This window comes from Grampus griseus, assembly GCF_964374135.1.
Source record: "Grampus griseus genome assembly, chromosome: 2".
In the NCBI taxonomy this organism is placed as follows: domain Eukaryota; kingdom Metazoa; phylum Chordata; class Mammalia; order Artiodactyla; family Delphinidae; genus Grampus; species Grampus griseus.
Window position 1 is genome coordinate 85,202,844 of NC_139018.1, and position 18,263 is coordinate 85,221,106.

Consider the following 18,263-nt stretch of genomic DNA (forward strand, 5'->3'; position numbering starts at 1 on the left):
TGTTGTAGAGTGAAAGCAGCCATAAGCAATAGTAACTGAATGAGTGTGGCTGTGTTCCAATAAAACTTTATTTACAAAAACAGATGGCAGGCTGTGGTTTGCTGACCCCTGACCTGGGGTCTGATGTAAAACATAAGGAGGTGATAGCCAGCTGCCTGTGGGGTGCCTTGAAATCTAAATTGTGTCCCTCTCTTCAGGAGCAGATAATACAATGATTGTCATGCCTGGCAGTTTTAGAATCTCACTTCCTTGAGATTCATTCATTCCCTGTGTTACCTGGTCCTTCTCTGTTAATGCCTAACTAACTGCCTTACGGAGATAAAATATAGCAAAAAGATTCATATTTTAAACCTCTAAAATGTTTAAATATTCTAACGTTCCTATGTTGGTTATCTCTGTACCTCACCTGTCTCATTTATAAAATGAGGATCTAGCTCTACAGTTGGATGATTCTATACGCATTTGCCTCACATTCTGTCTATAACCTAATCTTTTTTGAGGACTTATGTCTATAGGTAGTTTAGGAGTTAGATTGCAGATCTTCTTGCACTTTTTGCAGGGTCTTTCGTTGTAAGTCAGCCTAGGTAAGCATCAGACCAAAAACAGTCCAACTTTATTTTAATTTTAATTTAAAAAATTTTTCCATTATGGTTTATTACAGGGTATCGAATATAGTTCCCTGTGCTATACAGTAGGACCTTGTTGTTTATCCATTCTGTATATAGTTTGCATCTGCTAATCCCAAACTCCCAATCCATCCCTTCCCCACACCTCCTCCCCCTTGGCAACCACAGGTCAAAAACAGTCCAGCTTTAAAATCAGTGAAAACTATTGCTATCAGTAGAACTGACTTAATGGAACCTTTAGTGTTTCTTAGTCATACAGCGTGGCATTGCTTGAATTTCCTAATAGGGAATCTGACAGGTACACTGGCCTTTTAAAACTAAGGACATTCACATCTAAATTCTACATTGTATTTATGTTTATGTCTGACACCTATGATAACTTTATACCTGTGATTAGCATATTGGAATAGTGTAAGGAAAGTTGTGAGTAGCCTTTTTAAGTCTTCTCTGATGAAGTTTATTGGATATTATTTATAAAGCCTGCAATTAAAGCCACGCAGTACACATTCTTCAGTTTAAATATGGTAAAGCATCTACCTACATTACTATTCAAACCCTTGGGGTTCTGTTGATTTAGCTTCCTAACGTTAATTTTAATATCCATTGTTTATATTTAATACACATTATTTAGATGATGCTTAAATTGGGGATCATGAATGATGACTTGCATCACTTATGTCCTTTAGCCTTAGGGAGCCTGTAATTTGGGGGTAAGTAGTTTTTCCAGCAAGTTTAAACATAGAATTAATAAGGTGATGGGGATGCTTCATTTTGAGTTGTGCCTCTCTGGTACAGTACAGTTACAGATAACGTATTCTCTGTTTGGTTTCTGACATAGTAAACACTGCTTTTAAAGGTGGACTTTTGCATATCTGCATATCCCATAATCCATATTTTGCATATTTTGCATATCTGCTTTTAAAGGTGGACTATGCATATCTGCATATCCCATAATCCATATAGTCTACTGTTATAAATATACAGTGAGTTTCTGTGGTGGGTGCTCAATAAATGCTTACTGATTGACTCATATTTTGGTATAATAAGTACAGCAAGCCTGGGCTTCTTTGGTATCTGAAATTCTTCAAAAGCTCTCATTCTGTAGGGTTGAGAGACTTAGAAGACTGTCTGGGCTATAATCTGTTTCCATATCTGCCTTGAATATGTTTCTGTGGGTGTTTAATATGGGATTAACCATGAAGCACTCAAACTAGAATCTGAATTTTTCTTCTTTCTACCTTCTTCCTCACCAAATTCTATTTTACTGCTATTTAATATTAAGATTTATGCAGCTTTAATATATCTGTACCTGAATTTTGTCCACTAGAAATAACACTGAAGCATCCATACAGCCCTTTGGGGACTCTGTCTCTTCAGTCTAATGATGTCTTTTTAATATATATCTGTGATTTATAATGTAGTTCTTGGTAGTTAGCTCTAACCATATGTTGTCTTTATGACTTAATTCCATTTTATGATTAACAAGTTTAGGATTATCAGTACTCATGGTTTAAGATCAGTGTTTGGCACTGGTTGGCTTTATAAGGGGAGCATTCAGTTGAAAAGTTTAGGTGTGCTTGCTTCCCAATACATTATTTACTGTTGAAATGCTGTATTTCAGAATAACTGTGTAGAATACATTGAGGATGATGAAGAGCAGGTGGACATTGAGACTGTAGAAGAGCTCCCGGAGGAAGTTAATGTTGTCCACTTGAAGACCGCAGCTGCCCATACACAGACTTTCAAACAGCTGTAAGTCTTACTTCTCTTTGGATTGTTGTTTTTTGTTGTCGTAATTTTATGACCATAAGCAAAACTAAATGTTCTATTCAGGAGTTCTGGGTAACTGACATGGTTCCTTTATTTCTCTAGCTTTTTTCTTAGTAGTAGATGAGGAGAGGAGCTGTAATCCAGAGGTAATTAACTTGCCTTGTTATTGCTAGGAGGCAGTATATAAGTGTGAATAACATATGCTTTTGGAGCCTGATACATTGGTATTAAAATACTGCTTTTGCTAGTTTGTGGCTGTTTAATCTTGGGCAAGTCTGTAATCTCTCTGAATCTTAGATTCTTTACCTATGAAATGAAGAAAATGCCCCCATTTCAAGTATTAAATGAGATAATGTATGAGATAACTAACATAACTGATGCAAGTGGACTATTCAACAAAGGTTAGTTCTTTTAAGAATATGGCATTAAATTCTAAATTTGGTTACTTTGCTAGTTGAATAGGTCATTACAGTTAGAAAAATTTTCATAGCTGTTCAGCTGATGAGATGAAAATACAGAGAGCATGATGCCTTAGAAAAAAATGTTCTGAGTAAGCCTTGTATTGATTAGGAACTGGGGTGTGAGAGAAAGAAGGGAAAGAAGGTAAGAGTTGTTATTTTGTGCCAGACATTGAGCTTTTCAACCTGTTATGTCATCAGCTACCTGAAGCAGCAATGAGTTAAGAAAGAGTAATTCTTCATTCCTAGTGAGAAAGTCTAAGGAGGGCTGTAGGTAGTATTTTTCTTCACTCCAGGGCTATTTGGAAGGTACTTCAGTTGCCTACTGGTTAAGACTGAAAGAATTTAAATCTCTTAAAAACTTAATTAGACTTAAGTTCAGCAGTATTGCAGGATGTAAGTTCAGTATACTACAATCGAGTTCCTAAACAATAGCAACAAGCAAAAAAATGTAATTAAAAATACGAAAAATCTGTTTGGGATTATTAACACAAGTTGTGCAAGACTTTTATAAAATGTTATTGAAAGACATTGAAGAAGAATTCAGTAGGGACTTCCCTGGTGGCGCAGTGGTTAAGAATCCACCTGCCAATGCAGGGGACACAGGTTCAGTCCCTTTTCCGGGAAGATCCCACATGCTGCGGGGCAGCTAAGCCCCTGCGCCGCAACTACTGAAGCCCGTGCACCTAGAGCCCGTGCTCCACAATAAGAGAAGCCACCGCAACGAAGAGTAGCCCCTACTCACCGCAACTAGAGAAAGCCTGCGCACAGCAACGGGGACCCAACACAGCAGTCAATCAATCAGTCAATCAACCAATAAAGAAATAAAATTTATTTTTTAAAAAAAGAAGAATTAAGTAAACAGAGAGATACCATCTTAATGGACTGGAATAATAAAGGGCCAAGAATAACCAACACATAACTGTAAAGGAGCAGATTGTTAAAATTTTAAAAATTTCTGTCAGTGAAAAGGCAGTTTCACACTGTAAGGAAAATATTTGCAATATGTGTTTGACAGAAGATTAGTATCAAGCATATAAAATAATTCTTACAAATCATTAAGAAAAAGATCCAGTAGAAAAGTAAGTAATGGATATCATGGGCAATTCACAAAAGACTGCCAGTAAACATGCAAATTTGTTCTACCTCACAAGTAATAGAGAAATGCAAAAAAAAGTTTTTTAAGATTTTTTTTTTTTTTTGATGTGGACCATTTTTAAAGTCTTCATTGAGTTTGTTACAACATTGCTTCTGTTTTATGTTTTCGTTTTTTGGCCCCGAGGCATGTGGGATCTTATCTCCCCGACCAGGGATCGAACCTCCACCCCTGGCATTGGAAGGCGAAGTGGGAAATGCAAATTAAACCACAGTGACTTTACCAATTTATACCCATAAGATTGGTATAAATCGAGATTTCTGATAGTACTGTTGTCTAGGTGTGGAGCAATGGGAACATTCTGCAGGTGGGAGTGTAAGTTAAAACCACTTTGGAGAGCAGTATGACATGACCTCAGTTGAAGATGTGCATGCATTTCTTCCATCCAGCAGTTCCACTCCTAGGTATGCATCCTAGAAAGGCTCACACACATGTACAAGGGGTCATGTCTGGGATTGTCCATTGCAGCCATTGTGAAAATTTGCCATTGTGAAAATTTGGATACAACCTAAATAACTACTAACATTCTAAAACAAATTTTGGAAAATTCAACAGTTTGGAATACTATATAGCAGTTAAAATGATTGAACTAGATATATCAACATATCTCACATGCAGTGCTGAATGAGACAAATCAGTTGAAGAAAGATACACTACATGTAAGTTTAAAATGCTACATAATATCTTCTGTTTAGGGATGAATCAGTACATTCCTAGGAGAAACTGTAAAGATGTGCATGGTAAACTCAGTTTGCGAGCATTTACTTATGAGAAGGAAGGAAGGAAGGTGATGAATGTGCCTATATTTTGGTGATGTTTTATTTCTCAAGCTTAGTGACAGATACCTGGATGTTGATTATGTATTTTATTTGTACAGTTTTATATGTTTGAAATATTTCACAATTGAAAAAAAGTAATTTGCAGTTTTAGGGTCTATTTGGACACTTTTATTTGAGAAAAAAGCATATTGTTGAATAAATCATATTGCCACATATCGGACCATGGGGAAAAGAAGCTGCTTACAATTTAGACAATTTGGGATGGTTTGGTTTAATATAGCTATGAAATAGGTATTAGATTACTGAATTTCAATAAGAATTGGAAAATATTGTCTTCATCTAGGTGCCGTACGCATATCACTACAGATGAGAAAGCTGCTGAAAAGAGTCGAAAGGTATTTACAGTATGTTTAATGATAATTACTCATTTAATAAAATTGACAACATTTGTCCTTAGGCTTAAAACAACATTAGCTGTATTAGCTATGACTTTTTTCAGGGCCATTTTTACCAGTGAGTTAATATAATCAGCTTTTTTCCCCTTAATGAAATTATACTATTAATGCTTTTTTTTCCCTTCTCAGTTGTCTACTGCCCCCCACCCCCAGTTGATAGAATAATTTAGAGGAATTAAAATGGGTATGGAGTTTATGAAAACTGATGTGCTTATTTGAAAACTAATCCTATAATGTAATGATATGATGTGAAACAGGCTAGCATTCTTTCTTATTTAGGCTCCTGATTTTTCTGGTGATCTAAAAAATTAGTTATTATCTGAAGTAATGGCTAGCAGTTCAGGGAGCCATGAAATTATAAACCTTATTTGATTTTCTTAATGTACTCAGTGTAGGATATCATAGTACCATAATTAAGGAAGGTTTTCTCTTTATCCTAACTAACACTAAGAATGGAAGAGAGTGCAATTGTTTAACCATTTTTCCACTTGTTATTCTGTCTTCTTAATTTAAGAGATAAAAATGATGAGATTGGGTTGAGATGGAGGGTGGTATTCAGGTCCTTTGAAAAACTACTGGGTGATTAGTTTGAGTTTGGTTTGATTTGGGGGAGCATATGATACATGTTTGCAGGGCCATAATTATTTTGAATATATCACAATTTTTATTTTTTCATTGGACATCCTAAAACATTTTTGAGATGTAAGAATTTTCACAATAACTATTTACACAGTCCATTGTTTTGTACCATTATTGTTACATGCAAATTATTTTTAGTGTATTGGTGTATTTAAACTTAGTATTAATTTTATTTCTATCTGGTTGTATCTTTGATTTTCCCACACTGTACTAATGTACATGTTTTTAACTTTAGAAAGACACTGATTTTGTAGAAGAGTTTGGGGGTACTTTCATACCCCATGATATGGTACCACTGTTACTATGATAAAGGTAAACAGTGTCAAGAAAATAAAGGCAGTTAGAAACATCAAGGTTGGGGGGGACACACATACACAAAACCAAGAAACTGTAAAAGACAGGAAATGTAATTATTACTCACTTGGTATGATTAATATTCATATTGTCATAATAGGTTGGTTACTGTTGATGATTTTTTAAAACTTTTATAATCCATGAATAAAGTATGTAAGACTTAATTTTCAGTCTTGAAAAATGAGTAAGTACAAATGACAAGTTGGGAGGTAAAAGAGGGAAGAAGAAATGAAGGGAAGGATATGAGTACTGATACCCTCATTTTACAAAGAGACACTATTGATGAAATGAGAAACGGAGATAGAATTATCTTCAAGTTGCAAAGGGATCAATAGAGAACTAAAATTAATGATATATCTGTATTAGGAAGATGGATGGTGAGATGCAAGAGAGTGGTGAGCTAAATCCTTTTCTGCATAGCAGGAAGTAAATAGGTTGTATTGAAAAATGAAAAGAATAAGCGTATGTTACTATTTTTAACTTAGGATATATATAGACTTAAGAACCAGAAAAGGCCACTAAAATAATCAAAAAGTGGTTGTTTCTGAGGATCCAGTTGTAGGTGCAAGATACAGTTGCTTTTCATTATAAGATCTTTACATATTTATATTTTAAATCCTGTATGCATCTTTTACTTCTTTATAGTAAATAACTTTAAAAATGGAAGTAGAATAAATAAGAGAGAAAGGAAGCCTAAGGCATCCTGAGGTCAAGAAAGACATTCCTAAAAAATGCAAGTCTGAGTTTTAAATGTTAAGTTATGAAGGGGGGGTGGGAGGGGTTAGGTGCAGGCAACAGCCTGTGTAATGACATGGAGATGTGGGATTGTAGTGTGTTTAGGAAACTTCTAGCACTTTGGAATGGTTGGAGAGAACAGTGATTTAGGAAGAGAGGCAGTTGACCCTTTCCCATAAATTTTAAAGGGTCTTACCGTATTTACGAAAAAAAATTTTCAACTCGTTTTTCACTAATCGAGATTTTGTTGAAGTTTTCCATATAATTTGTGTCATGAAAACAAGTTTTAATAATAAATGATACAGATGAGCTTTTTTATAGATCCCCTCTCTCAAATTCTCCCTCATTTGAGAACTACTGTAATTTGAGCTGAGAAGTGATATCACATTCGCATGTATTAGAATTTACACTGTTGATTTGGAGTAAGGATAGACTGGTAGTAAGTTGACCAATTGAGAGGCTGTTATGATACTCCAGGCAGAAGATGGTGGGTGTCTGATACAGAGCAGTGCCATTTGGGGTGCAGGAAGAGGGCAGGTACATGTGAAAGATACTTAGGTGGCGATCTTTTGTTTGGGCAGGCTACACCAGTTCCTCTAAAACTAAAACCTGATTACTGGAGTGAAAAACTACAGAAAGAAGCAGAGGCTTTTGCTTATTATCGCCGGACACACACTGCCAATGAGCGGCGCCGCCGTGGTGAAATGAGGGATCTCTTTGAGAAATTGAAGATCACGTTGGGGTTACTTCATTCTTCCAAGGTTTCCAAAAGTCTCATTCTTACTAGGGTAAGTGTTATGTGTAAATGACAGACAAGTAAGAGCTTGACTGAAAGAATCTTCTAGAGATATTTATGAGAAAGAGAATGAAGAAGATTGAAATAGAGCTTGTGTTTAACATTTGAAGGTGGACTAATGAATGCCCAATAAATCCCTTAGGAAGAAAAGTCCTTATGTTGAGTCAGAGTAGCTTTTCATTGAAAGTCAGATTCTTAACCAGCAGAGTCATTATCCTTCCTTCAAAAAAAGTTAGAAACTCTGGTAAACTCTGTTTACTATGACTTCTTTACACTGGTGTTTTCCGTAGTACTTAGAAAAGTTTATCACGGTGAAAGGCACAACACGACTGCTATTTTGACATACTTCTTAACAGTTGACAGTCACTTTAAAGGAAACTCTAGTATTCAAGCTAGCAGAAGTTTTAATTTTGCATGTAGAATATCTGAGGTAATTTTGTTTAAATTGTTTATAAGTAGAAGTTGGAAGAGTAAAAGGCAAGCAGTCATATCCCTCTAGAACAAGGTTATTTCAACCAGATTTTGCTTAGATTAGGAGTTGATTTTCTTTTTTTTTTGCCGTACGCGCAGGCCTCTCACTGTTATGGCCTCTCCCGTTGTGGAGCAAAGGCTCCGGACGTGCAGGCTCAGCGGCCATGGCTCACAGGCCCAGCCGCTCTGTGGCATGTGGGATCTTCCTGGACTGGGGCACAAACCCGTGTCCCCTGCATCGGCAGGCAGACTGTCAACCACTGCGCCACCAGGGAAGCCCCTAGGAGTTGATTTTAAAGTTGATTATTAAGATCTAAGCAGAGTAAAATGTTTTGTTTCTCCTTGCAGTAGTAGAAATACCTGTTAACCACTCAGTGGTGCTCTTTGTAAATAATCACTTTCCTTAGAAGTATAAGACAGAAAAATCGCCTAAAGTTTAACAAAAAATAAATTCTGAAACATTAAAAATTGTTTTTGGGGTTTTTTTTTATTTACTTCTATACTTTATTATTTTTAAAATTTTTATTGGAGTTTAGTTGATTTACAATGTTGTGTTAGTTTCAGGTGTACAGCAAAGTGGATCTGTTACACAGATACATATATCCACTCTTTTTTAGATTCTTTTCCCATAGAGGCCATTACAGAGTATTGAGTAGAGTTCCCTGTGCTATATATAGTATGTCCTTATTAGTTATCTATTTTATATATAGTAGTGTGTTTATGTCAATCCCAGTCTCGCAGTTTATCCCTCCTCCTTTTTCTCCCCGGTAATCATAAGTTTGTAAAACATTAACAGTTGTTTTAAATGGCATTATAAAGTTCTCTAAAATATTAGATAAAAATTTTTTTATTTAAGAAATTATGTAGCCCCCACCTGTTTTTCGGAAAAAGCAAACTGATGGACGTGATATTACTATTTCTTGTCGTAGGCATTCAGTGAAATTCAAGGACTAACAGATCAGGCAGACAAGTTGATAGGACAGAAAAATCTTCTGACTCGCAAACGGAATATTTTGATACGGAAAGTATCATCTCTTTCAGGTGAGATAAGTGAATGATCTCTGATAAAGAGTATAAATATAGCTTTAGTGAGGAAAATCCTTAGTAGATCTTTCAGATACTACTTAGTTTCAGGCTTGGTTCCCAGAGTTAACATCAGAATTATCGTTTGACTGGGTGGGACATTTCTTCTGGATTATAATTACTCTTGCCTTCCATAGTTTAGGGGAATATAGTTAAATCAACTGGATTTCAGTTGACTCTATTTCTCATTATTACGTGGGGTCTTATAGAGAGTAACAGTTTATTCCCTATCAACCTATAGGTAAGACAGAAGAAGTGGTCCTGAAGAAGCTAGAGTATATTTATGCAAAACAACAAGCATTAGAGGCACAAAAAAGAAAAAAGAAGATGGGATCAGATGAGTTTGATGTGTCTCCCAGAACTAGCAAACAGCAGGAAGGATCTTCTGCATCATCTGTAGATCTCGGACAGATGTTTATAAATAACAGGAAGGGGAAACCTTTGATTCTTTCCAGAAAAAAAGACCAGGCCACAGGTAGGAGAGACATTCTTTGCTTTCTTTAATGTAGATGAACATTAGTTTAGTTTAGTTTAGAGAACTGAATGTCTTCTCTTGGCCATAATTTTAGTTTTAATTAAATGAAAGATGGGTTGTATTAAAAGTAGAATATTAACTACATTAGATTTCAGTTTATAGCTTTACACACTCAAGCAAATCCTAGTAAGTTATCAGTCATGGTAACATAGAAGACCTACTTCCGATAGCAGTCTTCAGACAAGTATTTTTCTTTTAATGTTTCAGTATTTTTTTTAAGCTGCCATCTTTTCAGACTTTATAAATGAACTCTTGATTTCCCTGCAGTTCTGCTCATGAGTTGAGGAAGTTTGGATCTAGATGAGACAAATAAATTGGAAATTTTTTTTAAAGTTTATTTTTGTTAATCAGGCTCTACTTTTCATCAGATTGCAGTCTGTCAATGAATTGCTATTAAGGAACAAAGTAAATTGGTTTTGATTTTTTTATTCTCTCCTATCTTGATTTTGGAAGTGAGGCTATATTGATTTTATATTACTTGTTTATATCCTTTGAGAATGGTATATCCTTTTTTACTCTTTGGATAGCACAGTGTATGAACCAAGGAAATCTGGTTTATTATATCAACTAAGAAAGTAGTGATAGATACTAAAATATGAGTTAGTTTTAACATTGCACATTTAAATGATGTTATTGCTAAGAAAGAATTTTAATGATCATTTAGTCCAGTCACCTCATTTTACAGGTGGAAAAACTAAGGTCTAAAAACTTGAAGTAATTTTTTAGCGATATATAGGAAAGCAAACCTAGGGATAAAATTGTGTGTGCCTTCATCCTGATTCACCATCAAGACCATCAGAAGCATTCCATTGAAAAAGTGGTTCCATGGCTCTGTTCCTCAACACTAAGAAATTCTGTCCCTTAAGAGAATCACTGGACAGGTACTGAAAAATGGTTCAAAAAGTAAATTGCAAGTTGAGGTTCCCTAACTAAATTTGAATTTTATTTCTTGCTTTTTAAGACAAGGTGTGGTTTTTAGAGATGCCTCCTACACTCTTAGGGTATTCACTAGCATTAATTGAAGATCTTTTATCCTTAACTAATTTCTGCTCTTCCTTACAGAAAATACCTCACCCTCTAACACTCCACACACCTCTGCCAACATTGTGATGACTCCACAAGGGCAGTTGCTCACTTTAAAAGGTCCCTTATTCTCAGGACCAGTGGTTACTGTTTCTCCTGCTCTCCTAGAAGCAGATCTGAAACCTCAAGTTGCCAGTAGTGCTGTGGCTCAGTCAGGTATGTCATAAGTGTTGTCTTTCATGGGTAGTGAAAAAGAGTTATCCCTGGTATCTCAAAGTGACAGAGAAAGCCTTTGAATGTGTTCTGTAATGATAAAGAGCTATTGTATTCGAGTTTGCCTTTGTAAGAGAAGATTGTCTTTTTAGAACATGTTTTGCCCTATCTGTGGTATTGAATGGTCTTTTTTTACCTGGGAATGGGAACTATTTTGCGATCTCTTCTAATTTCTGAGTAGGAAAAGAATTGAAAAGATGTGAAAGTAAAAGGAGGTTGAGGAGTCATTGTTTTAGTTTTTGGTGTTAATAAATATTTATCAATTTTGTGTTGTACTCAGAGATGGTACACTCCTACATTACCAGCCTGATACAGTTTCAGCACCCTCCCTTTTGGGGATAAGGAGTTGAGGTGAAAAGGAAAGTTCACTTTGACGAAATTTTAGGTTTTAGGAACCTGAATTTCTATTAAGGTAAAAGAGTATCCTTACCAGTACTAATACTGCTGAACCCAGTCTGGAGGAGTCATCCTTTCTTACAGTGCTGCCTCTAGGGCTTCATCTTTCCCTCAGAGTAGCAGTTAATTGGACGAACAGAATCAAGGTGCATGTCTGCCTCAGGATAAAAAAATAAACTTGGGGAGCATTTCTATAAAATAATTAAATAGAACTTTTATTAATGATGGAATATCAAAGTGTCTTTTGGTTAGATTTTACCTATTTTCTTGTTAGGCTAAGTCCGTAATTTGAAAAACTGGTATTTCCTTTCATCTTCTTGATAAAAGTAGACTGGTGAAATTTTAACTACAACTCCCATGAGATGGTCATTGGGTATGAATGAGAGTACTTACCACTGTAGATATAAATGAATTTTTTTTTTCCCCCCAGAAAACGACGACTTATTTATGATGCCAAGAATTGTTAATGTGACATCATTGGCCACGGAGGGAGGTTTGGTAGATATGGGTGGCAGCAAATACCCTCATGAAGTTCCTGATGGCAAGCCGCCTGACCACCTGAAAAACACTGTCAGGAATGAAGATAACTCCTGTGAAGATTTGGGTAGAATCTCTTCCAGAGGCAACCACAGAGATGTCAGAATGGCACTGGGTACAACACAGGTTTATCTGTCAAATAAAGATTCTGGTTTTCCACAAATAGTTGATGTTTCCAGTATGCAAGAAGCACAGGAGTTCTTACCCAAAAAGATTTCCAGTGATATGAGAGGAATTCAGCATAAATGGAAAGAGAGTGAATCAAGACGGGAGAGACTGAAGACAAAGGAGTCTCCATTTCATAAATTAAAGATGAAAGATCTCAAAGACTCAAGCATAGAGATGGAATTGAGAAAGGTAGCATCAGCTATAGAGGAAGCAGCACTGGATCCCAGCGAACTGCTAACTAATATGGAAGATGAGGATGATACTGATGAGACACTGACATCTCTGCTCAATGAGATTGCCTTTCTTAATCAGCAGTTAAATGATGACTCTGTTAACCTGGCTGAACTGCCCAGCTCTATGGATACAGAGTTCCCAGGGGATGCTCGACAGGCTTTTATCAGTAAGCTTCCTCCTGGGAACAGAGCAGCTTTCCAGGTTGGCCACTTGGGAACTGGTTTGAAAGAATTGCCTGATGTTCAAGGGGAAAGTGACTCTGTCAGCCCGCTCCTCTTGCACTTGGAAGATGATGACTTTTCTGAGAATGAAAAACAACTTGCAGAACCAGCCTCTGAGCCAGATGTCCTTAAGATTGTTATTGACTCTGAGATAAAGGATTCCGTTGTTTCCCACAGGAAAGCTGGTGATGAAGGGAAGAGTACTTCTGGCATCTCTGCAGAGCCTGAAAGTGTGTCTTCACCCCCCATCCTACACATGAAGGCTGGCCTAGAAAACAGCAGCACAGATACTTTGTGGAGGCCGATGCCAAAATTGGCACCTCTAGGTTTAAAAGTAGCTAATCCTTCCAGTGATGCAGATGGTCAGAGTCTCAAGGTGATGCCTTGTTTGGCACCTGTAGCTGCCAAAGCTGGGTCAGTTGGACACAAAATGAACTTAACAGGGAATGACCAGGAATGCCGGGACAGCAAGATGATGCCTACATTGGCACCTGTTGTGGCCAAACTGGGCAACTCTGGGGCCTCACCAAGTTCTGCAGGGAAATGAACTTATTTGTCCTCAGGCAGAAGCCAGGCTGTGAGGGGAAACCTCCTTTCTCTGCAGGCACCTGTTTGTGTCATGGAACTGTGATCCTTGACTTTGATGCAGTGGATAATGGAGAGAAAGGGGGTAGGGTGCTGACCTCGGTATAAGAAATTACTACTATGAAATTCTGATCATGTTAAAATGTGTTACCTCACTTGTGGTGCTGGGTCTCCTCATCCTCTCTAAGAAGATGCGATCCATTACTGAACACGAGGTGCCCCTCTTACCCAAGGAATTCATAACAAGACTGTAGGTCCATAGTGGTTCCTAGTTCTTCCCTCCCAGAGTAAAAGCTGCTTGAGACTTTGGAGTTGCTATGAACTGAACCTTAGTTGATAGCTGTTGTTTAAGTTGTTTAAATCTGAAGTCCAAGGAATGTGATGCACTTGTGCAGAGGGATCCAGAAGAGATAGTTTTTAGTTGGTGTTTCAAGAGTAGGGGGAGAGAGGATGGGTACCATGGAATACCAAAGTGAAGGACTTAGTGTCATTCAACAAAATTTTCTCTTCTTTTATATCCCAAGTAGCTTCCATTCCCTCACCTTTTCAATCAGAATTATAAATCCAAGCCTTCTGGTAAAGTAGGAATGCTTTAAAACAAAAACAAAAACTCTTTATTACTAAGGTAATCATTTTGAGATGTTAAAATTACTAGTTCTTCCTTATTGTCTTTGGGTGTTGAGAAGACCATTTCATAGTACCAAGGATTTCTACCTGGATTACATATTTTGGAGGTAGGCATAGAGGGAGTCCACCCCCTTTCACAAATCACATCACTCAAGAGATAGGTAAAATGAAAAGCATTCCCTCTCCATACCAGAGACAGTGGCCAAAATAAAAATCTGTGAGGCTGGATGTTCCCCAAATCAAGCCAGCCTCCTGGTGCTTGAAGGTTTCATTCACTGTTACCTGCACAGGATGTAAAGAAAAGAAAAGTCACAGTAGGCATTCTTTACCAGGGAAATAAGGCAGTATTTGAATCACAAGATATATTTTTTATTATCTGCTACCATGGATTCAGTGATCTGTAGAGCTTTTTCACTCATTAGCTGTCAGGGTATGAAGGACTGACAGCCTGTAAAGTTAAAGATATTTATATTTTTGTATAGTTGTTTTCATAGATTTCTCAAAGGCTGAAGTTTTCAACCTAGGAGATGAGATTTGTATTGAGTATAGAAATGATGTTTCCTATCTAGTTTGTAAATAATCATGGTGCACTTGAGGGGTCTCTTGGAAACTCCTGGGGGCAAGAATCACTATTCTGAAAATGTATAGACTGGGATTTAGCTGCTGCATTTTGCCTTTCTTAAATAATTATATTTTGGAATGTAACCCCTGTTCTGTCTTCATTGACAGGATTTGCTTGTGTTGTGAAACACTAACACAAGAGCTTCCAGTGCCTGGGCTGTGCCTAGGTGATGCAGTTTCTTCTACATCCCCTGCCTTCTTTATCCCAAATCCCACTCAGCATATCTTCAAAACTAGGTTGTGAAACCAACTTTGGAATGGTCCTAGCCAGTGAATTATTACCTCCGTGGTTGGTTCCCTTTCTAGTAACTCTGGTAATAAACAGATTGAAAAGGGTGGGAAATTTTCTTCTGCAAATTGCAGTGGGAACAAATTCTTTGTTGGTTTTGTGTTACTTGCCTTTCTAGACCTCCTCATCAGCATTCAACCTTCCCACCTCTAAAGGTTACTGAAGAAGCTTGAAGTAGGTAATGAGCACCCCTCAGCTTCTCATTATCCCTCCCACTTCTCTTTACCCAGGAGATTTCATTCAATGCCTTAGCCAAGGAGTCCAGCACCTGTCTTCCCTGCTAATAATTGTCCTTGGAGATGCTAGTAGTTTAATCCAGGTATAGCAGTTTCCCATTATTTCTTTGCTTGTCTTGTCCTTGCATTTCCTCCTGACTTCCCAAGGCTCTTGTAGCTTCTGAGGGTCAGCCAAGGAGCAGGCAAGTGAGCGAGTAATCCTCAGGAAAAGAAGGACCATTCTGCTTCTGAACACTGTTCTTTTTTTTTTAGAAGAAAATAGACAAGTAATATTCATTACTTGATGGGAAGATATTTAACTCTGTTTATGAGAGATGTACAAAGATAGAAATGAGAGATGATCCCAGCTGTTCAAGGAAGGCTGCAGATATCATTACAAAACCCCCAAGATAATGGTGTTTTCAAGACCTTCTTGGAACTAGAAAGTTGTTAGGGCTAATTTTAGGAGGGCTCAATCTTCAGAACAATCCTGCAGTCTTGATAGAAATCTAAAATCTCCAAAAACTCCTACCTTTTAACCTTACCCCAGGAGAAACTGATCTATGAAAATTACATGTGTGGTTATGAAAGATGTAGTTGAGTGAGGAGTTGAGGAATTGGGAGGATAGTGAGCTCTCACCCTAACTCTATAAGAAGCATGATCTCAGTAGGCCAATAATTTGCCTTTTTATACATCTGTAAATAAATGGAATGTTTTTAAGAATATAATTATGTCAGATTTAGCTTTTTCTTTTATATATTAAATATATATATCTTTCTTTTTCTGCTTTTGAAAAATGACTATTTTTTTAGAAACCTAAGAACAGAAGAAATTTGGCAAGTGGAAGGAAGAATGTATAAACTTGAAATAAATCAGTTACAATAATTAAAGCAGGACGTGGTGTTGGGAGGTTTGTGCTGAGTTGGAGTAGAGAATTCTAATGCCCTGAGACATATTTGGGAGAAGTGCCGCTGAAGGAGATAATAATAGGTATTCCTTACTGTTTTCAAAGTTTCGGACATGCCATTTGGAGGAGGTTTTTGGTGTTCTAATCTTTGCAGCGTGTTTTAAATGGAGACTTCGAAATTTTGTACAACTTGATGACAAGTATTTGGCTTAAGGAGTCATTCTACAGTGAAGAATGGCTAGCCTCATAGTACCAGTGTGTTCAGGGTGTAACATACCTGTTCCCCTGGTGAATAACAGGACACAAACATAGTCTTAGTGGCTAAGGACAATAGATATTCTTAAAGCAAGCTATATGTTAACTAGTATTACAGTTTACAAAAATTTTTTATTAAAGGAGTCCTTTTAGACATTGAACTACTCTAGAGTCACTAACGGATCAAGTCCAGTTATATAAACTTCATACAAATTACTGTGTGTAATTTTTTTCCCCAGAATTATGGTGAAATACTTAACAGGCCTTTCTGTAACAAGTTGAAAAATGTTTGAACATGGAAGTAAGGCAGACAATCCATATATTATTTGGAGCAGGGTTTAGTAGTGTAGTTTTTTCCCCCTAATTATACTAGTTGAGATATTGAAATGGAATGATATCAGGTGAATTGAGAGGTAAATGCACTTTGAAGATGGGTCTGAAAAATGATGACCCTTATTCCTCACTCCCAGGAGATAAAAAAAAAAAAAAAATGCACAGAGGCACAGAGTAGGAACATTTTCGGATACTTTTATAACCAAGAATCAGAATAGATTTCTTGCACAGAATTGTTGATTTTTAAGAAAATGTAAGGGCATCAGTACTTCATGTTATTGTATTATCTCTAATGAAACTTTACATGAACATGAATTGCTGGATGCAGAGAAAATAGACTTACTGCCATTTGGAGAAAAAAAAATAGCCAAAAATGTGTTTTTGAAATTAAGTTAGAGGGAAATAATTTGATATATACAACTTTTGAACTGAGGCATAATTGTAGTATATTAAATATGACTGAACTGCTCTACAAAGATATGTTAAGTGTTGAGTGATAGTGATGGAGGTATGTATGGAGGGTGAGAAGGCTAAACCATGGGAGGAGTTGGAAATTTTGAGACAAATCTAAACTCTACTAAATTCTATTATTGTAAACTCTGCTGTTAGATTTTGTTAAATAGGAAAGCAGTATTGGAAGCATTGTTTTGAGATCCATCCTGTTTCCAACTGCGAACACTGGTCTCAGCTGTCCCACAGTGCCTTGCATGTAAAGGTGCTCAATAAATATTTGAATTGATGAGCAAATGTTTACTCTAGCCTGTTAGTTTTCTAGGATCTTATAATTGCACTTACTTGTTAAGTCTAGGGTGAATTTAAAAATCTTATCTAATGAGCATCATGAAAACAGACAATGGTATACACCTTTCCTAGACATCTAGAATTTTAGAATCTGACAACCATGTATACATATTGAGGACATAGACAAGCAGAATAAAAAGTGAAATAGCACACGAACAGTGAAATATGTATGTAAGGGTCAGCTGCATTTTGGAGGGTGGGGTAGCAATTATTTTATTTGGATAAAAGGGAATAATCCTGTTCACATTGGACCTGGGATTATTATTTTCTCATCTTACAGTGTATTCCCATATTGGCACTTAAAAGGCTACAAGCTATGTATCCTAGATGGTGAAGTTTGGACTAAATTGTGAAGAATTAAAAATACGTGATTTTGATCCTATACTGGAAGTATCCAGATTCTAGACTTAAGAAATCTCTTAATGACACTGTTCTCAGTTGCTTATCACCTAGGTCATCTTTGACAATGAAAACAGGAGCTTGTATTGTCTCTGCAATTTCAGCTTCAGATGGGAGTAATTTGGGGAACATTTTCTCTAAGAGGATAAACCAAGGTAGCTTTGTACAGGATATGACCAATGACATTCTGTAAACCCATTTCCTGGCCATGAGTGGTTATGTAAGTGAGAAAGCTACTAGTGGACACAAAAATTATCTGGAGAGAATTAGGGACAACTCTAGTGGGTGGAGATGGCAGTTGCTAGGGAATGCAGCACACAAGTAAGGACACCAGGTGGCACCCTTTATTAACAGTGTTATATTGGTTCCTTCTCCCCCGCCTCCCCACCTCACACCCAATGGAGGTAAAATCACAGACTAGCAAGGAGTTGAAGGAACCAACCCCCTATTTCTTACTGTAGCTATTACCAGTTGGTCTTCCCAGGAGGTGACTTCGCTGATCTTTGTGTTGACTTGTTAGC

The 18,263-nt window shown here is 36.9% G+C and overlaps 1 protein-coding gene across 4 annotated transcripts in view; it reads left to right on the top strand.

The window, feature by feature from the left end:
* Positions 1-17,509, top strand: part of MGA (MAX dimerization protein MGA) — a 160,498-nt gene extending 142,989 nt beyond the window's left edge. For all 4 annotated transcript variants that reach the window (XM_082649674.1, XM_082649676.1, XM_082649675.1 and 1 more), the window contains 7 exons: positions 2,248-2,378; positions 5,133-5,184; positions 7,554-7,760; positions 9,169-9,280; positions 9,564-9,797; positions 10,920-11,096; positions 11,980-17,509. In XM_082649674.1, coding sequence (XP_082505800.1) covers positions 2,248-2,378; positions 5,133-5,184; positions 7,554-7,760; positions 9,169-9,280; positions 9,564-9,797; positions 10,920-11,096; positions 11,980-13,256 — 2,190 coding nt within the window. In that variant the 3' untranslated portion in view covers positions 13,257-17,509. The remainder of the gene's footprint in view (positions 1-2,247; positions 2,379-5,132; positions 5,185-7,553; positions 7,761-9,168; positions 9,281-9,563; positions 9,798-10,919; positions 11,097-11,979) is intronic.
* Positions 17,510-18,263: the final 754 nt, after the last annotated feature.